Raw genomic sequence first — 21,958 nt, forward strand, 5'->3', positions numbered from 1 at the left:
TTATTTAATGACCAATTGAAATTGCACTACGGAGTAATGGAAAATATGAAAGAATAAAAAATTAATTATTACGAAATACAAAATATCATTACGAAACAATAATGATTGATACCAAAAATCATGGAAGCAATAAAAAACAATATCAATAATCATTGTGAAATATCAATCCAAAAACCAAAAATAATCAACAATTTAACTAACACCATGATGAAAAAAAACAAACTAGGGGACCGGTTATAGAAATAATGTTATTAGTATTATGGATACAACATTAGTATACTGGATTTCAAACTGACTAGCCGTGTGCAAGCATCCATGACACAATAACGGGATATTTATGTTTTTAATTCTAAGACTTTCGGGTGAATACATTAGGTATTTACAATATCTAAAGTAAGCACTTTGAGACATTGCATACAGTAAGCACTTTGAGACATGAGACTTTTAGACAGAGCACTTTGAGACATTTTTGGGATGGGGGTAATGATAAATAAAAATCATTGGTAATTTCAATAAGAAGAGTTCAGGAATTCGGAAAAATCTAAGACTTCAAGGGAGGATCAAACCCCAAGGCTGCTCCCCGTGTGTACATCTTTGCTGCACAGGCTCAGGGTAGATTGTTTGTTCTGGTCTCCGATTGTCATACAAAATAAGCAAGACAAAATCGTCTTTCATAGTCTGTAATACTTATGCGATTCTTAATAACGCTTTACTCGCATATATACAACAAAAATCTTCTGGTAAATTTTCACAATGTCCCAAGCTCTAACATACGTTCTATGATGAAACTTATAATAATTATGTTTACAAACTGTTTTTATTAATTCATCATTTCCTCTTTTTTCGTACCTATATCATCCATAATGCCATTACATTAGATCGAGGTAGTAACGATCTTTTATCTAATTTAAAGCTTGAATCTGTAAAACAACTACAGTTAATTAAAAATTATATTTAAAATTAAGTCAGTTGAGCCGTGAGCTTCTCATTACTACTTTAAATACTTATTTTGTCAAGGAGTGGCAGGGCGTCCTTCTCTCCCACATTTGAATTCTCTGCTGTCGACTATGCTCGCTTAACGAGCGTTTCTGTGAGGTCAAACAGGGATCTGGGATAAGGATTCACCCGAGGCTATTGGTAGAATAAGATTGCGACGAGGATGGAGATATGACGACTAGGAGGTGTCACAGAAGGACATTCTACATGTTTCACCATTTGAGAATGATGGTCATGTAGGGCGGAAAAAAGTTCCCCTCCCTTTAAAAAATTTAGGTAAATACTGATAAAATTCAATACTGATAATGTTCAATAGTTGAAGACTGGGCACCGTTTTCTGTTAAAATCATACAGCTATTATTTTACATCGAAAAGAAAGGCCCGACAGCGTTCGAAAAACAGATTGATTCGAGTAAAAAAAAAAAAAAAATAGATTGAAGAAATGTACACAACCTTCAAGTTCATTATTTATTAAAATATAAAATTAATAATTCTAATACTTACATGTAAATACTTGAGATTCCGAAGGCAACACCAATGAAGAACAAAATTGAAAGGAAAATTGAAAGAGCCAGCAATGCATTAATATACCGACTTTCCAGAAATAGCTGAAATTAAGCGCTAGTTTAGGTATAAAATGACAATAAGTACAAAATTAGAAAGCAAAGGCTACACAAAAAAAACTACCCGAAACTCTACTTGAGGTAAGGGTAAAGCGGAGGAGTAAAGGAATCCAGCACATAAAAAGCAATAAGAGGGAGAGAGGGAGATAGAGAGAGAGAGAGAGAGAGAGAGAGAGAGAGAGAGAGAGAGAGAGAGAGAGAGAGAGAGAGAGAGAGAGAGAGAGAGAGAGAGAGAGAGAGAGAGAGAGAGAGAGAGAGAGAGAGAGAGAGAGAGAGAGAGAGAGAGAGAGAGAGAGAGAGAGAGAGAGAGAGAGAGAGAAAGAGAGCAAATCGCAACATGGACACACAGACATTACCCCTCTAAGCTACAGGAAACTTGAGCAACAGTGTAGGGGGTCAACAGCTTGAACTAAAACACACCTTTGATTGAAGCAGCTATAGTCTTACCCAGGATTTTAAGAAGTGACAGGAAAGCGCCGGGAGAGGATTATTAGATAAATGCAGCTAACGATCTGTACAAGAATTTCATTTCTCATGTTTCAAAAATTTCATTATTTACTGTTTGCAATGAAAGAAGGCTCGCGGAACTCGGCATGTTGGGGTTATTATAGCATCATTTCCTTGATTTTATAATTGTTTTAAATTAGTTCGATACTGCTGCTTTTCAGTCAGTTTTCCTTGCTTTTTTAGTTTTCCGTACTCGTTTTATTTTAGTTCTTTATACTTCTAAAAAGAAAAAAGTGGTAAAAATAAGTCAGGGTATAAAAAAAGATTCCAGATACATTAATGTTGTTACAAAAATCGGGAAATAAGTATTACTTTACCTTTAAAAGCACAATGAAGACGACAGAATGGAAGACAAGGGTGCCAAATGCATTATCTCCCCAACTCATTCCATCAGGCTGTAGAGAAGCACCATCACCAAAGAGTGCATATGCACCGAAAAAGAGTACCACGGAATGCCACAAACCTATGAAATAAATGAATAATCTTCATCAAATCTCACTTTCACTTTAAAGTCCCATTAAACACTATTTTTTGATTAATTCAAGTAAATGATTAAGTACTTTAATTCATTGCTGAACACTCTAGAAGGAAAGTTAGAATTGGACAAGAGCTGGCGGAGGGGGGGGGGGTATAGAAGTCTTCAGAGTGAAGTATTTATTTACAATAACACAGATGCATTGTTGATATTGCATCATTCATGCGTGAATCATTTATTATTATTACTATAATCGACGGACTCACTTTACTGAGTCGAGACTCATAAAACCCTTTTGCCTTCACACCCCAAAACTGGGTAAGATAAAGGATGAAAAAAAAGTTAAAGATCCACCAAGGCCATTAAGTGCACATATGACTTCAAATTGATCTTCTAGTAGGTGTTTTTTTTTTTTTTTTTTTTTTTTTTTTTTTTTTTTTTTTTTTTTACAGGGACAGATAGTAAGGGTAAGATAAGCTACATCTTCAAAGCAACGCTAAACCTTCAGAAGCTGTTTAGCAGCATTTGGTTTATACTTATTTTTGATGGTTTTTCATCCACGTTTGTTTTTTGTTTTTTAATTTGCTGCCTACTATTACTAAAAACTGTATTACTTCAAATATAAGCTCTTCTTACTGAAGATAGAGTTCCCATTTTTTCCCAATTTCAAGATGTAGGCTATGTAATTTTGCACTTAACCTATTTAAAAAATCAGAATTCATTTTCACTGTCCTTAGTGCTTCAAACTATTAATATAGATCTAAGGGTTCTCAATGGTAGATAAAGTTCCTCTAAAGCTGTTGATGGCACACAGGCGTCGAATTGACGTTTCAGTTGTTCGGTCTTTTTCGAGGGACATATAGCAAGCTTGTCACCAAGCTTTGCGGCAGCAGGAATCAGACCCAGGGTCCTGGATTGTCAAGCTGAGAATCAATATACTATGCTAACATAGGGTTAAGGAGCCTCAATCGTACTTTTGAATTAAGGGCACTCAAATATGATGATATATTAGTTTATTTTGTCATTCGGCGCTGATTCCGCAGAATTTTAAATGAACATAGAGCTTCCCATATATTAAAAAAAATCTTACAATTCAGCTGATGTTTGCAATTACAAATGCAAAATCAAAAGGACAAAATTTAGATATGGTTGGTATTTAGTTATCATACTCTGCTTTAAGTCATTGAGCGAACATATTACAAGAGCCTAAATGTTATTATTTCTAGAGCACATTGTGCTTCTGACATCAAAGTTAAAATTATTGACCAAGTAGATGAAAGGAATCTCATAGAAGGAGCTGATGCTGCTTCTAATAAGAATGTAGTTTATAAAAAGATAATTATTTTCAATTAATAGTTAATTACAAAATGACTTTTCAGATTTAGACATTTGTATCTTTTTCTTTCTTATGCGAGTTATCTGACAGGAATTGTTGCTAAATATACATATATATATATATATATATATATATATATATATATATATATATATATATATATATATATATATATATATATATATATATATATATATATACATACATATATATATATATATATATATATATATATATATATATATATATATTATTGTTTAAGAGGTAATTACTTGGCAAAAAAAAAAAAAAAAAAAAAAAAAAAAAAAAAAAACTGTCGTCCTAATCCAGCAATTGAGACAAATTTGCACTTGAACGAGGCTCTCACCTTACACATCCATACAACTACCTAGGACCAAACAGTATACCCAAACCAACAACCAAATAGAAAAGTCCAAATCCATGCAAAGTTGTCATCAATAAATGTAAGTCGTTGTAAAATTACCAGCAAAAGCACCTTAAATCTAGCAAAATATTTCCAAGTAAAACCTTCCATTTAGGGCGATATATATATATCGTGTTCACATTTTGGCAATATTCGGAGATGAGAACTTTCCCTACATAGTTCCCTTTGAAGAAGAGCCTTTTAAAGGATCTTCCAAAGCTGCTCTTTTATGACTTGTACCTGCTAGCGCATTCATATTTAAGCAAATTAAAAAAAAAAAAGTTCTTGTTCCGTATGTGTTCCCTTTGCAGCAGAACATTTCAAATGACCTTCCGAAACTCCTTTGTGACACTTCATACAAACGTACAAAAAGAAGAAAACCTACCCACGATATTCCATTCAGCAAATGATTTCCATGTTAACTTTTTGTTTTTCGATATATTCCTGTATAAATAATGTTCTTTCATCAGTCGCTTAGACGAATGGTTTTGCTCAAAAAGAGCAAATATAAATATTGGCAACGCCGTGAACATGGTGTTGTAAAGGGATAGATACCAGCTAGTATATAAGGCCTAGAAAAGAAAAGACAGTCTATTAATGAAATTAAATAGAAAAAAGTTTTGTTTTAACTGAAAGTAAGGAGAGACATTAAAACTTAAAACGAACAGAAATTATTCCGTATATGGAAGGGGCTGTCCCCTCCTCACCACCTTGCTCTTTACGCTAAAGTTTTTTATTGTTTTAAAAAATGAAGTTGTGAGACAGAGTCAAACTTTAGCTTAAAGAGGGAGGCGGAGAGGAGGGGACAGCACCTTTCATATAGGGAATAATTTCTGTTCGTTTTAAGTTTTAATGTCGCTCCTTACTTTTAGTTAAAAAAAACTTGTTTTTTATTTAATTTCTGAATGTTTTTGATTAATGCAGCTCTGATTTTGGCTCACCGTACATGAACAATTAAAACGAAATTTGTATATTAATTTTACTTATTTTGGCTAAATGGGTTTCTCGAAATTTTGCTGTAACGTAACTTACGAATTACCTTACGTAACCAACTTCTATATTCATATATTTTTATTATGTATATTAGAGAGTTTGCCCCCTAGTCAGTACCTCGCTCTTTACGCTAAAGTTCAAATTGTGTTACAATTCTTTAAGAATGACCCCTTAATCACAGAGGCCGTTAATATATGTAATAATTTCTGTTCGTTTTAAATTTTGATGTTACTCCTTACTTTCAGTTGAAATTTTTTATTTTATTAAATTTCTGATCGTTTTTTTAAATAATGCTGGAAATCCAGCGCCCCCTTCATAGCAATGTCCCTTCCCCCATGAAAGATCCTCTCTGAAACTTCCCCGTGAAACTTCCTCAAAAGAAAGATCCTCCCGCGTAACCCTCGACCCCCCCCCCACCCCCAACTACCAGAAAAAATCCCCCCTGAAAACTTCTGAATATTTTCCAATAACCAATACTATATGTAAACATTGGGCAAAGTTCATAACTTGCTGACCTTCACCCGGGGTCTGTGGGAGATTAAGTCGTACTCAAAGACATATTTACTGTATTTTTCGACCATGCTGAACAAAATGGCTATCTAAAAATTTTGATCGGGTGACATTGGAAAAAAATGAGTGCGTGAGGGGGCCTACTTGCCCTCCATTTTTTTGAAGCCCTATATGCCCTTGGGATATATAGGGCTTTTATAGAAAGTGTGGTCATATGAACTTCAAAGGGGGCTCATTGCATTGGCAATGAGACGCTATAGTGCTCTTTTTAAGAGTCAAAGTGATCAGAGGGCAGCTACCCTCTCACCCCTACACACACGTCATATTGTCCCGAAAAGCGTCTAATAGAAATTTTAAGATAGCCATTCTATTATAATATCAAGGCTTTGGGGTTGAAACAAACCCCAGAGATTAGGGCCAAGGGTTGTAAGTTATGCCCATGGGGTATTAAAGGTTTTTATGGAAGGGATGGCTGTTTAACTTCAGAAGAGGCTCAGTCTTTCTCAAAGTATAATCACCTACGGAACAAGTACTGACAAAACTCTCCAAAGGTGACCCCGCGTACCTCAGCGCCTCTAGACGCAAAATGTTGTACTACTTAATCGCTCCGAGACAAAGTACTTTGCTCCGAGTCAATAGATTATGATAGAGCGTGATTCAGGCGACGAGTGACCGGGATGAATTGTGTAACTACGGGTTTTAGTTGCCAGGTTCGCAGAGGTATACAAAGGGCACTTTTTTTGTCAGTACTTGTTCCGTAGGTGATTATACTTTGGTCTTTCTCTCTCATAAAGACTATCTCAATATAAAACGAACAGAAATTAATCAAACAACTTTTTGTACAAAATAAGTTTTTCAAAAAAAGTAAAGAACTCCATTAAACTAAATATGAGCAAAAATAGAATCAAATAATTTACCAGGCATACAACTACCAGAAATCAGTATCAGTAAATAAATGAAACCCAAAACAAACAGAAATTAAAATAAGTCAAACTCAAAACGCGCAGAAATTAATATGAGTGGGGTTCTAAGCCCCAGGCTTTCTAAAAGCCAAAATATAATTTGTACTTTACTGAAAAAATTCTTTTAAATGTTTTCACTTTTATAACTTTAAGAAATCAAAAATTAATTAAGATTTTAAGGAATAAATATCAGTATATGTATATTCAACTGGCAATGCTCATTTTTTTCAATAGATTCATTTGAATTTTTTTTCACTAAAGTACAAATTATATTCCGGCTTTTAGAAAATGTAGGGTTTAGATTCCTACTCAGATTAATTTCTGCTCGTTTTGAGTTTGACTTATTTTAATTTGTGTTTGTTTTGGGTTTCATTTATTTATTGATTCTGATTTGTGGTAGTTGTATGCTTGATAGATTATTTGATTCTATTTTTGCTCGTTTTTGGTTTAATGGAGTTCTTTAGTTTTTTTTGAAAAAAATTTTCTGCAAAAAAGTTTTTTTTGATTAATCTATAGTAAATGAACTATTTTGAACGGCAGAGCTCCGCTAGGGCTGAAAAGAGCAGGTTGAAACTTAATATATCACTGTAGCAACAACCATACAAGATCAGCACAGTGAAAATTTGCTGCAATAAGTGTGTCCATCAACATAGGATAACTTTTGTAGACAAGATTTTACGGTGACCAGGATATATTCAACAAAACTATGAACTGTTTAATAAAAAAGGCTAAGGATTTTAATATAACATTAATTTTGAAAAGTTTTTTTTTTATTCCATTGAAAAATATTTCATTGAGGTTAATAATAATAAATAATAATAATGTATTTCTTACCCGTCTACAAAAAGGGGAATGACGGAGTACTATATGAAAAGAAAAAAGGAACATGAGCACTAAAACTTATTTTCACCTAAAAATAGCACTAAAATAGCACTAAAAATAATCAAATCAGCACTAAAAAGCACTAAAGCACTAAACATGAGCACTAAAAATAATCAAATCAATTTGATATCAGGAAGACTGCTCTTCGTACACTATGCATAAGAAAACTTTCAGCAAGGGTAACAACGGATGAGTTGGTGAGTAAGCCAGGATATTTCGAAATTTCGTTTAGTTTTATACACTTGATGCTATAAGAGGGGTGTCTCTTACTTCCATAATTTGCACATTTCATAGGGGCAGAACACGGTTGCTTACGACTGGAGGTATGTCCTCCAGAACATCTAGCACACTTTACAGCATTTTTACAAGCTACATGTCCATAATGTTGGCAATTGTAGCAGCGTTTCGGAATAAACAGGAATTTCTCTATCCGAAAGCAATCATATTCGATCCGAATACCGTGTCCGATTGCAGAGGAAAAGGCACTTTCTGTCGGAAAATACGATTTGAAAGTCCTCGAGCTTCCAATACGGATCGGTCTTAAGGGTTCTGTCGACGCAATTTTTTTGTATTTTTCTGATAGCTAACAAGGTATACCTTTCACAACGCCAATGTAGACGAGCTTGGTTGCTGTCGTTGTCGCAATATCGCTTTTCAGTTATTTTGCGATGTTTTTCAACCGAAACCAGGTCGGAAACTTTGATCAGCCAACGACTTTTTGATGATTTGATACAAACATCAGTATTGCTAATGCCAAACTTCTCAATCAGCTGCCTTTTTTCCGTGAGATTTGATACTTCCGGTGGATTAGCCACAACAACGGAGAAAAGTCTTTTCTCAGAAACACTAGCTATCTTTAGCTATCTCCTTGTTCGCACCTGCAGCACCTTTCACGGGTGAGTTCGTTGGCGCTTCGAATTTTATGTTCAGCGCTTCTTCCAACTTGCGTTCGATTTTTAGCAGCCGGCGCGACAAATCTGCACGTGCCTTAAAACTGGCTTCGGGGAACTCCGAAAGATCATACATGGAAATCACTGTCTCGTTTCTAATACCCTTTTCTCGAAAAATCACATAGCAGTCGTATAGTTCATTAATTAGTTCTTCCTCTGTACCGTCCTTATTGGCATTTATCTGACCACCAGCTTTAGCTAAACATTTTCTCGAGATCAAAATTGATCCTTTTTTATAAAAATCGCAAGCCGCAACGCACACATCTTTTTTATGAATTTCAATCTCACTGTCAATGCATCGTGAAATATAGTTCAGCAATCCATCCCAGAATACTGGCATGACGCCAGCGCACAACGGAATATAGCGAGATGTTCACTTGTCAACTGTTTATAAATGACTGAGTTTTTATCCAACTGAGTTTTTTTTTTTAAATGAGGTTACAGGTTTTAGTTTAGTATTTTCAACTTGGATTTAAGATTTTAAGGTCAGTTCATGTTTTTGGGTTTAAGTGGCAGGTTGTACATTCTGTGTGTAGCTGCCATCATATTTAGGGTTTAGGTTTGCAGGAGGAGAGTAGGTTACAAGTTTTTGAAGAGGAGTTTTTTGTATAGGTTTAAATTTAATTGTGCGCTTAATTTTTAAGATTGAGGTGTTGCGTTTTGAATGCAAAGTTTTACTTTTTTCGTGTGGCGTTAAACTATTGCATATGGTGTGTAATTTTTGTATGTAAAGTTGTTGTATGTTTTTTTAATGTGGGGTTTGAGTTTTGCACGTGTGGTTCAACTTTTGGAGTATGGGCTTAGGAGTTCTTATATTATAATTTCGTTTCTGAATCTGAATCTTAAAGTTTTGTGTATTGGGATAAATTTTTATGTAATCTTATGTATATTTTGGCAGTTTTGTGGGACTTAAGCTTTCTGCTTCGAGTTAAAGAACTTATTACATGGGATTAAACTTTTTTGTGGGAAGTTAAGCTCATGTTTTTGGATTCAAATTTTTAAGCATATGATTTGGGGTTTGGTCTTAAGTGAAAGTTTTTACACTTTGAATTAAGATTATAATGTGTCTGGTTTCATTTTTTTGTAGAGTTTAAGATATTTTTCCGTGCAATGCCTTTCTTAAGATGGATATGCGTATTTCGATATTTTTATAGGGAGCTTAAGTTTTGGCATGGCGGATCGAAGTTTGGGTATATGGTTACTTTTTCTATTAGGATCTTAGTATTTGCATGTTTGGTTAGATTTTTGTAAAGAGGGCGAAGATTTTGAATGAGGGGTTTATTTCATATGGTTGGGATTAAACTTTTGTTTATTAGGTTATAACTTTGGATTCTCCTCTCTTGGTTTACCTTTTTGTGTTTGGTCACGAAATTCTTACTTGATGCATTAAAAATTCGTGTCTTGGGCTTATGATTTTATACCTACACTTTTTATGTTTAGTTTTTGTTTCTCTTAACTTTAAGCTTAATCTCTAGAATAATTTATTCTTTTTAAGTGCATTAAAAAGTGACTCCGTGTAAAACTAAAAATCGTATAGATATTTTAGGGCTTTCTAGGGAAGTTTAGATGGCCTTGTTTATTTGTAACTTGAGCTCCCGCCTCTATTATTTCTCTAAACTCCTTGTTACAATATGAACAGACACTCTCTGTAGGAGGGGACAGAGAGACTGCCTTCATCTTGTTTTGTGGGAAATAATTTCACAAAGCAAAATGTCACTCAATAGAGGTGTACGTTAGCTTTGTGCAGTTGCGACGAGAGACCTTAAGCAAAACAATACAAATAGTATTTATTTATTTCCTTCACAACCGAGGAGTATATAAAAAATATAAATGAAATTGCAAAAACAAAGAAACACTTCAATAAACGAGACAAAGCATCGATTTAAAATAGACTTAATAACATAACTGAGCATACAATGAGAGACGGGCTATAATGAGCCAAGGGAGAGAAGGGTCATGGCTATAATGGCTAAGACAAGTTCTGCGGATGAAGGATTACACATTGCCAAAGGTAATCCTTGTCGGCCAACCATCTACGGCCAAACGAAAAGCAGGTCGTCCCCGAATGAGGTGGGAAGAGGTCGTAAGGAAGAATTTAAGGTAAATTGGAACTTCTTGGGAGAGTGTAAACGCAGATGCTTGGAATAGATTGGGATAGCAGAGGAGCGTGCGTAGCTGTGTTGGCCTTAGACGGCTTGATACTGAAGTGATTTGTTAATAGTAGTAATAGTAGTAGTAAAACATCCAATAGGCTATACAAAAATATTGTTGGATCCCACTAACTAGGGCAGCAAAGAGAGAAGAGTTAAGTTGTTAAGGTAACAATGTATATATGGCAGATTGCCAAAATTTAATTTTTTTGACAATCCAACCGGAGGCGAACAAACAGCAGTTCATCCTCGAACAGGGCGGGAAAAGGTCATAATAAAGAATTTTAACAAAGCAGGAAACTCATGGGAGTGAGTGAGAAGTGAAGCTCCGAACAAAGTTGGCTAAAGGAGGAGCAGTCAGGGCTATGTTGCCCTTAGACAACTTGGTACTGCAATGAGTTACTAGTGGTATTAGTAGTAGTATTTCATAATGTATTAAGTTTCAATTAGACGCAACATTATGTGATGACAATAGAACTACAAAATAATCATAAATAATTTTTTGTTTCATTCCTGAAAGCCCATTGCTTCACTCTACCCCCACGTAGAGTTTTTTTTTAAAGTAGTTTTATGAATTTTTAGTGTTTTCTTTAAACAGTAAGCCTGCCCAGTTCTTAAATATTACCTTCATTAGTTTCAATATTAGCCTTAAAGATTTTACATTACTAGATATCCTGAGTATGTAAAATTCCACATAAAAAGTTCTGAAAACAAACTAAAAAGTTCTAAAATACTTAAACCCTTTCTAAAATCACTTCACTTTAATTTACACCCTACCCCTAATGCGCCAAAATATAGCCCAAATTATATATTTCCCATGCATTTTTCCTTGCGCCACTCGTTTTTACGGATTGATTCAAAGGCAAAGAAGCAACGTCGCTAAAAACAACAAACAGAAAAACCCACGACGAATATATAATTTGGGCTATATATTTGAGAATTTGGGGGAAAGGATTAAAGTAAAGTGAAACGCTTTAAGGAATAATAAATAAGTATTTTCGAAATTTTTGAAGTTAAATTCAGAAATTTATGGTGTTTTCTGCTGAGGAGGAGTGATTGTAAACTAGTACCCAAACAGGCATAACATGATGAATGTACAAAAGTCTAAAATAACAACAAGGGTGCCACTGTTGCCACTGTTGTAAGTAGCAACTGTTGCACCCATGGTCACTGGGTGTTCATGGTCAGTTACCAGGTCAATCTAATAAGGATTTAATTTTTGGTTACTATGGGTCGTAATTCGTCCTTTACTAGGTTATAGCTGCACTATATGGCTATATAGTGTAGCATATCCATACATCTTCTGCGATTGCCTCCTAAGGAGCAGTAGCTTCTTATGCAACTATAGAAGAGTGCAAGTTTAACAAAATGAAGCTGTTAGAACAATCGGTAGCTATGTTCAGGATGTACATGACACCTGTGCTTGTTTTAGAGTTGAGTATTGAAGAGTGATGGAGACTGGATTTGATATTATTATTTTTCCTTTATATTCTATTATTTTTCAGTTTTTTTTTGTGTGATCTATAGGTTGTAGTTTATTTATTTTTGGTTTATTTACAATAGAATTATTTAAATAATTGAGTTTTTTTATTTGTATTAATAGGTAAGTAATTACGTGAAATATTTTGCGACCACAAACCTTCAAAGGTTTTATCCAGCGCGGAAGTGTTTTTTACTTATTTATTTATTTGTGAATGTGAAATTGAAAATTTTTATCTTAAAAAAATAACATGAAAGGTGGGGATTGAGTTCAGACGTAATTGTGTAATGACGTAGTTTAGGTGTAATTGTGAAAAAATAAATAAATCGTTCACGTTAAACATAGTTTATTTAGGATGAGGAATAGCTTATTTTTAAAAGTCAATAGTTCTTACCTCCGTAGAATAGGCAGAGAAAAATTGATAGTAGGAACATGGCAGAATGAATGCAACATTCTTATAGAAAAAATAGTTAACTAGAATTGCTATTCTCCAGTAATACCAATGTCCATGCACTAATAAGACACGTTTCAGGTGACGGAAGCGAGGGAAAGCGAAATCAGAACAACGCACGGCTTGGCGACCTTCTTTGCCCATGACACCTAAAATACAAAATAACAAATTATTTAAATACTCTACGTCAAATGTGTAAGGAAGTTTTTCATGGAGGCTAAATTACTGACAAAACTTAGTTTCAACCCTCCTCATGAATAAATTTATTTTTAGCATAATTTACAAAATTTGAGCTCCGCAGAAGAAGGCATGCGATCAAACGGATCGTCTAGCAATAGATATGAGGGAGGAAGGACTTCTAACCTTATAAATTAGTTGTTTGTTTTTTTGTGGTGAAAATAGAAACATGGGAAGCCCAGAAGCCCCAAGTCCTCCAATTATTAAATTTCAGGAAGCATTCTTAAACAGAAGTTAAAAATCTCTACATCACTATTTATTTTTAAAAATTTTATTTTAGTTAGTTTTTAACCTCTTCTTTTAATGTTTAAGATAAGATTTATGTAAATCCCTCATATTCTTCAGGTTTAATGAGTAATGGTTAATTTAGAAGGCGATTATTAATGCGCTTGATTTCTATACGGGAGATTTGTTGGTGAGATCTTGCACTCAGTGAACTGTCAATTTTTGTTTTTATAAATTTTATTCTATTGATAAATAAAATACTTAACGAATAAAAAAAAATGCATTATTTCTCAATGAACACCCGTGGAGGAATCTTATTTAAGTGGAAATTTTTTTGATGCTAAATATTTATATGAACAGAGTTTCTTCATTTTTTTTTAGATTGTGAACGATCTTGTGCCCAACGGCTTGCTGAATTTGCTCTGCGACATTACATATCATTATCGGAACTATCATGCACTGAGCAATTTGCTGGCGGTTTAACATCACAATACGACAAGAGGATTTTTTTGTAAGGCAGACGAGTGTTCAGATTTGGAATAAATAAAAAAAATCGTTTTATTCCCATTTTTTTAAATTAAAATTGGAAAATTAGTTTATCATGGAATTTTTCAATAGTCTAGTTTGTATTTTTTTTTATCAGGATAACATCAGAACAAAATGGCATGTTATCGGTTTATCGTAATGCATATTTTGTGAAATAGTAAAGTCTGAAATCTTGAATAATAATGCAAATGAATAAACGCTACAATAAATGATAAAATAATTAATAAATATAAATACACAATGAATGATAAATAAATAAATGATAACAACAACATATAATAATAATAATACATAACAGATCAACACCTGCACCGACTCATTATTTCTATATCAGCGACACATTATTTGACATTAAACCCTGCCAATTGACGCATCAAAGCCTTTGTCTGAATATTTTGGAAGCAAAAGCATTTATGTTGCTAAAAAACCAGGTTTTTACAGGACTAGCCCTACACGAGCAACAAAATGAGACTTACCAAGACCAACGTGAGCTTCCTGGATCATCGAAACATCATTTGCTCCATCACCAATTGCCGCTGTCACGGGCTTCCCACGGAACGATTTGGCCATTTTTACAATTTCAGACTTTTGAATAGGAGACATTCGACAACAGACGACGCTAGGTATTGTCTCAACTATATCACGAAAAAAGACTTGATGATGTTGTAGAATAGTAGCAACAGTTGCACCATCAATAATGAGCGCCCAAGTAAACCCAGGACATTCTAACATCATTTTCCTGTAAATAAAATGAGATATGAATAAAAATATTGCGCACGTCATCTGACATCCAAAATAATTTTACTAAAAACCCTAATTATCCATCAAAAACTTCACGTCCAAAATAGTCACAGTCACTGTCACAAGTGGTTTAAGTCGCAGCCACAAGTAGTGGGATCTGCAAGTAGTCACAGCGGCGGTTAAAGTAAGTCACAGTCGCAAGTAGTTGCAGTCATAGTTACAAGTAGTTGCAGTCACAAGTAGTCGTCGTAATAGTAGTTGTAGTAGCAGTAGTACTAGTAGTAGTAGAAGTAATACTAGTAGTATTAAAGTTGTAGCAGTAGTAGTAATAGAAGAAGTAGTTGTAGCAGTGGTAATAGTAGCAATAGTAGTAATAACTGTAGTAGTGATATTAGTTGTAATAGTAATAGTAGTGGTGGTGTTAGTTGTAGTAGTATTAGTAGTAGTAGTAGTAATAGTAGTAGTATTAGCAGTAGTAGTACTACTAGCAGTAATAGTATAGCAGTAGTAGTAATAGTAGAAATAGGAGTAGTTATACTAGTAGCAGTAGTAACACTGTAAAGTAGTGCTAAAGACAACGTCTATAGCAGGACAAAGTCTGTAGCACTAACGTCTATAGTGTATACAGATAGTGTTCAACCTCACCCGCAACATAAACTGAGAGTTTCTACTTAATACCCTCAGCTGTTCCGGAGATATTGCTAAAAATGCCCTTATGACAACCAGGATGCACATTATGTGTTTTCACTTTATTCTTCAACAACCCCCTTAACGTTATCTGAGAGTGTTACCTTAATATCCTAAGCGTTTTTGGAGGCGCAAAACATGTTCCTTTTGTCCACTAACAAACCCTATATACAAACAATTGGGAAGGGTTAGAATGAAGAGTGGTCTTTGCAGTTGCCCAACATGTGGAGAATGGGAACAAAATTTGCTGCATTATCTGGGGAGGTATGAAGGATTAAGAGATTTGAGAAAGGAGATTTTTGAAGTGGATGAGCTGGACGAGCCTCGGGTGGAAAATTTGTTGGAAAATGGATGCTTTATTAGCACTAAGAATCTGGTGTGATTAATTCATGTAGGTATAACCCATCGTGAAGGTGTTATGTGATGGCATTCTTTGTTTGTTTCAGTGTTTTAAATGGTTTTCTTTGCTTTAATCGTTTTAACTAAAAGTTTAAATTATATATTTTAATTGTATTTGTATGTTGTTCTCTTTTTTGTGGCCATGGCCCTATGGTTTGTTTTTGTGTCAAATATACTAATACTACTATATAACAAATGAGTAACTTGCGAAGCTTACATATCCTCTCCCAGGGGTTGTGAGACGCCAAGTGGGAGGGGGTCTAGTTGCTCTACATTCCCTTTTGACTCTTATAGTCGGCACTAGAACTTCGAATTTTCTTTGATTATCCAGGATTTTTGAAATATAAATTTATAGTATGATTGAACGATTTTGGAGAGAAAGAAGTATCATAGGCAGCGCGCAAGCGCTGCCTAAGTAAAGAACGATGTGGGCACAATGTGTTTTTTTTTTCTTCAGCCCGGCACTTCGTATCGAAGGAGTTGTCGTGGAAACTTCTAAATGAGCTCATTCGATTGGAAATTGGAATGGCTAGTGCCCATTTTAATAGTCGAAAGTTATTGGAGGGCAACTAGCCCCCCCCCCCGCCCATCGTTCCCCCAAACACATCCAATAAAAATTTTGAGATAGCTATTTTTTCAGCATAGTTGGTTGCAACATAGAAAATATTTTTTTGAGGGGGAAATTTCTCCAAAACACACGGGCCAAGGTCTTTAAGCTATATCCGGAGGGCATATAAGGACGATGTTAGTAAAGTGTACTATGTATTATTCTTTTCTTTCAATGCAGGGTACTTCATATGGAAAAGGGGTCGCTGTAGAAACTTCAAAAGGGGCTCACTCGATTTGAAATTGAGAGTTCTAGTGCCCTTTTTAATAGTAAAAAGTGATTGAAGGGCAATTAGCCCCCTTCCACGCCCATCATTCCCCCAAACACATCCAATCAAAATTTTAAGATAGCCATTTTGTTCAGCGTAGTTGATTTTCATATAGAAAATATGTTTTTGAGGAGGACACTGCCCAACAACCTTCAGAGCAAGGGTTTTAAGTTATGCCCTGGGAGCATATAAGGTTTTTATAGAAGGCGTTGTCGTAGAAACTTCAAAATAAGCTCATTCGATTTGAAAATCGAAGGGCTAGTACCCTTTTTCATAGTCCAAAGTGATTGGAGGGCAACTAGCCCCCCCACGCCCATCTTTCCCCCAAACACATCCAATCAAAATTTTGAGATAGCCATTTTGTTCAGCGTAGTTGATTTCCAGATAAAGAATATATTTTTGAGGAGGACACTCCCCCACAATTCTCAGGGCAACGGTTTTAAGTTATGCCCTGGGGTATATAAGGTTTTTATAGAAGGCGTTGTCGTAGAAACTTCAAAAAAGGCTCATTTGGTTGGAAATTCAAAGGGATAGGGCCCTTTTTAATAGTCGAAAGTGATTGGAGGGCAACTAGCCCCCCCCCTACGCCCATCATTCCCCCAAACACATCGGGCATATAAGGCATATAAGATTTAGAGGGCATATTAGATTTTTCCTTTAGAGCTGGGCACTTCATATGGAAGGGGTTGTTGTAGAAACTTCAAAAGCGGTTCATTCGATTGGAAATTGAGAGTTCTAGTGCCCTTTTTAATAGTTAAAAGTGATTGGAGGGCAACTAGCCCCCCCCCCCCCCACGCCAATCATTCCCCCAAACACATCCAATCAAAATTTTTAGATAGCCATTTTGTTCAACGTAGGTGATTTCCAGATAGAAAATATGTTTATGAGAAGGACACTCCCCCACAACCCTCGGGGCAAGGGTTTTAAATTATGCCCTGGGGGCATATAAGGGTTTTACAGAGGGCGTTGTTGTAGAAACTTCAGAACTGCTTTATTGGATTAGAAACTCGATTGACTAGTTTCCTTTTTAATAGTAGAAAGATCGGAGGGCAAATAGCCCCCCCCCAGGCCCAGCAGTTCCCCCAACACATCCAATCAAAATTTTGTGATAGCTATTCTGTTCAGCGTAGTTTATTTCCAGATAGCAAATATGTTTTTGAGGAGGACACTCCCCCACAACCCTCAGGTCAAGGGTTTTAAGTTATGCCCTGGGGGTATATAAGGTTTTTAATGAAGGCGTTGTCATAGAAACTTCAAAAAAGGCTCATGCGACTGGAAATTAAAAGGGCTAGTGCCCTTTTCGATAGTTGAAAGTGATTGGAGAGCAACTAGCCCCCCGCCCCAACGCCCATCATTTCCCCAAACTCATTCAATCAAAATTTTGAGATAGCCAATGTGTTAAACGTAGTTGATTTTCAGATAGAAATTACGTTTTTGAGGAGGACACTCCCCTAAAACCCTCGGGGATACGATTTTAAGTTATGCCCTGGGGGCATATAAGGTTTTTATAGAAGGCGTTGTCGTGGAAACTTCAAAAAGGGTCGTTCGAGTGGAAATACAATGGGCTAGTGCCCTTTTTATTAGTAAAAAGTAATTGGAGGGCAACTAGCCCCCCCCCCTCCACACCCATTCATTTCCCCAAACACATCGGGCATATAAGGCATATAAGATTTAGAGGGCATATTCGATTTTCCCTTTAGAGCTGGGCACTTCACATGGAAGGGGTTGTCGTAGAAACTTCAAAAGTGGCTCATTCGATTGGAAATCGAGAGTTCTAGTGTCCTTTTTAATAGTCTAAAGTGATTGGAGGGCAACTAGCCCTCCCACGCCAATCATTCCCCCAAACACATCCAATCAAAATTTTTAGATAGCCATTTTGTTCAAAGTATTTGATTTCCAGACAGAAAATATGTTTATGAGGAGGACACTCCCCCATAACCCTCAGGGCAAGGGTTGTAAGTTATGCCCTGGGGGCATATAAGGTTTTTATAGAAGGCATTGTCGTAGAAACTTCAAAAAAGGCTCATTGGATTGGAAATTCAAAGGGCTAGTGCCCTTTTTAATAGTCGAAAGTGATTGGAGGGCAACTAGCCCCCCCTCCCCCACGCCCATCATTAACCCGAACACATCCAATCAAAACTTTTAGATAGCCATTTTGTTCTGCGTAGTTGATTTCCAGATAGAAAATATGTTTTTGAGGAGGAAACTCCCCTACAACCCTCAGGGCAAGTTGTTTAAGTTATGCCATTAGGGCATATAAGGTTTTTATAGAAGGTATTTTCATAGAAACTTCAGGAAAGGCTCATTCGACTGGAAATTCAAAGGGCTAGTGCCCTTTTTAATAGTCGAAAGTGATCGGAGGGCAACTAGCCCCCCCCCCCCCACGCCCCTCAATTCCCCAAACACAGCCAATCAAAACTTTGAGATAGCCATTTTGTTCAGCGTAGTTATTTCCAGATAGAAAATATGTTTTTGAGGAGGACACTCCCCCACAGCCCTCAGGGCAAGGGTTTTAATTTATGCCCTGGGGGCATATAAGTTTTTAAAGAAGGCATTGCCGTAGAAACTTCAAAAAATCTCATTCAATTGGAAATTAAAAGGGCTAGTGCCCTTTTTAATAGTAGAAAGTGATTGGAGGGCAACTAGCCTCCCCCCACGGCCATCATTCCCCCAAAGACATCCAATAAAACTTTAAGATAGCCATTTTGTTCAGCGTAGTTCATTTCCAGAAAGAAAATATATTTTTGGGGAGGACACTCCCCCACAACTCTCAAGGCAAGGATTATAATTCATGCCCTGGGGGCATATAAGGTTTTTATTGAAATCTTTGTCGTAGAAAAAGGGTTCATTCAATTTGAAATTCAAAGGGATAGTACCCTTTTTAATAGTCGAAAGTGATTTGAGGGCAACTAATCCCCCTCTCACGCCCACCTTTTCCCCAAACACATCCTATAAAAATTTTTAAATAGCCATTTTGTTCAACGTAGTTGAAAATTTTGGAAATTAGGTCTTTAAGAATGACAACCCCCCCCCCACCGCCCTCAGGGAAAGGGTTGTAAGTTATGCCCTGGGGCATATAAAGTTTTTATTGAAAGCGTTGTCATAGAAACTTCAAAAAGGCTCATTCAATTCGAAATTGAAAGGGGTAGTACCTTTTTTAATAGTTGAAAGTGACTAGATAGCGACTAATGCCCCTTTCACGCCCACCATTTTCCCAAACACATCCAATCAAAATTTCGAGATATCCCTTTTGTTCAACGCAGTTGAATGTTCTGGAAATTAGGTCTTTTAGGATGATAACCCCCTCAGAGCCCTCAGTGCAAGGGTTGTAAGTTAGGCCCTGGGGGTATATAAGGTTTATATAGAAAGTTGTTGTATAAGTCATAGGCAGCGCGATCGCGCTGCCTAAGTAAAGAATGGGGACACTCGAGAACGAGACAAAAAACGGGGACTAAGTAAAGAGGTGGACACTCTCCCACAACCCTCAGGGCAAGCGTTTTAAGTTATGCTCTGGGGGCATATAAGGTTTTTATAGAAGGCGTTGTCGTGGAAACTTCAAAAAAGCCTCATTCGATTGGAAATTCAAAGGGCTAGTGTCCTTTTTAATAGTCGAAAGTGATTGGAGGGCAACTAGCCCCCCGCCCACGCCCATCATTGCCCCAAACACATTCAATCAAAATTTTGAGATAGCCATTTTGTTCAGCGTAGTTGATTTCCAGATAGAAAATATGTTTTTGAGGAGGACACTCCCCTACCTCGGGGCAAGGGTTTTAAGTTATGCCCCAAGGGCATATAAGAACGATGTTGGCACAATATATTATTTATTATTTTTTTTTCCTTTAGAGCTGGGCATTTCATATGGAAGGGGTCGTCATGGAAACTTTAAAAGTGGCTCATTCAATTGGAAATTGAGAGTTCTAGTGCCCTTTTTAATAGTCGAAAGTGATTGGAGGGCAACTAGCCCCCCCCCCATCACGTCATTCATTCCCCCACACACATCCACTCCAAATTTTGAGATAGCCATTTTGTTCAGCGTAGTTGATTTCCAAATAGAAAATACGTTTTTGAGGAGGACACTCCCCCACAACCCTCAGGGCAAGGGTTTTAAGTTATGCCCTGGGGGCATATAAGGATTTTATAGAAGGCTTTGTCATAGAAACTTCAAAAAACGCTCATTCGACTGGAAATTCAAAGGGCTAGTGCCCTTTTTAATAGTCGAAAGTGATTGGAAGGCAACTAGCCCCCCTTTCCCCACGCCCATCATTTCCCCAAACACATCTAATCAAAACTTTGAGATAGCCATTTTGTTCAGCGTAGATGGTTTTCAGATAGAAAATACATTTTTGAGGAGGACATTCCCCCACAACCCTAAGGGCAAGGGTTTTAAGTTATGCCCTGGTGGACTTTAAGGTTTTTAAAGAAGGCGTTGTCGTAGAAACTTCAAAAAAGCTCATTCGATTGAAAATTCAAAGGGCTAGTGCCCTTTTTAATACTCGAAAGTGATTGGAGGGCAACTAGCCCCCCCCCCCCCCACGCCCTTCACTCCCCCAAACACATCCAAGAAAAATTTTGAGATAGCCATTTTGTTCAGCGTAGTTGATTTCCAAATAGTAAATATATTTTTAAGGAGGAAACTCCCCCACAGCCCTCAGGGCAAAGATATAAGTTATGCCCTGGGGGCATATAAGGTTTATATTGAAATCTTAGTCGTAAAAACTTCAAAAGGGCTCATTCGATTGGAAATTGAAAGGGCTAGTGCCTTTTTTAATAGTAAAAAGTGATTGGATAGCGACTAACACCCCTCTCACGCCCACCATTTTCCAAAACACATCCAATCAAAATTTTGAGATAGCCATCTCGTTCAACATAGTTGAACGTTATGGAAATTAGGTCTTTTAGCATGATAACCCCCTTAGAGCCCTCGGTGCAAGGGTTGTAAGTTATGCCCTGGGGGCATATAAGGTTAAACAGAAAGTTGTTGTATAAATCATAGGCAGCACGATCGCGCTGCCTAAGCCAAGAACGGGGACACTTAAAAATAAGCCAAAAGATAAGGACCAAGTATAGAGCGGAACACTCCCAAACGATCATTAGTGCAAGAGTGTTATGCTAGACCCTGTAAGAGCAGAGAGACTTTTCTGCTACCGATCCCTGCGTGTTAACTTAACTCTTTTACAAACAGGCACTTTCTATCGAAGAAGTTGTCATAGAAACATCAAAAAGCGCTCAGTCAGTTAAAAATTGGAGTTGCTTGTGCCGTTTTTAATAGTCGAAAGTGATTGGAAGGTGACTAACACCCCTCTGACGCCCACCATTTCCCCAAACACATCCAATCAAAATTTTGAGATAGCCATGTTGGTTAACGTAGTTGAAAGTTCTGGAAATTCGGTCTTAGAGGATGACAACCACCCTAACAGACCTTAGGGTAAGGGTTGTAATTTATGCCCTGGGGGCATATAAGGTGCTTATAGAAATCATTGTCGTTTCCAAAAGGGCTCATTAGATTGGA

The 21,958-nt window shown here is 36.4% G+C and overlaps 1 protein-coding gene across 1 annotated transcript in view; it reads right to left on the reverse strand.

Annotated features, from left to right (window-relative positions):
- LOC148949086 (phospholipid-transporting ATPase IF-like) overlaps positions 1-21,958 on the reverse strand; it is a 187,544-nt gene that overhangs the window by 28,527 nt on the left and 137,059 nt on the right. The window contains exons 17-21 of the mRNA XM_089093161.1: positions 14,224-14,486; positions 12,683-12,888; positions 4,747-4,933; positions 2,444-2,589; positions 1,501-1,604 (exon numbers count right to left, since the gene is read on the reverse strand). Of these exons, the coding sequence (XP_088949287.1) occupies positions 1,501-1,604; positions 2,444-2,589; positions 4,747-4,933; positions 12,683-12,888; positions 14,224-14,486 (906 nt within the window). The remainder of the gene's footprint in view (positions 1-1,500; positions 1,605-2,443; positions 2,590-4,746; positions 4,934-12,682; positions 12,889-14,223; positions 14,487-21,958) is intronic.

This window comes from Artemia sp. Qi Xiang Cuo, chromosome 8, assembly GCF_049724085.1.
Source record: "Artemia sp. Qi Xiang Cuo chromosome 8, ASM4972408v1, whole genome shotgun sequence".
In the NCBI taxonomy this organism is placed as follows: domain Eukaryota; kingdom Metazoa; phylum Arthropoda; class Branchiopoda; order Anostraca; family Artemiidae; genus Artemia; species Artemia sp. Qi Xiang Cuo.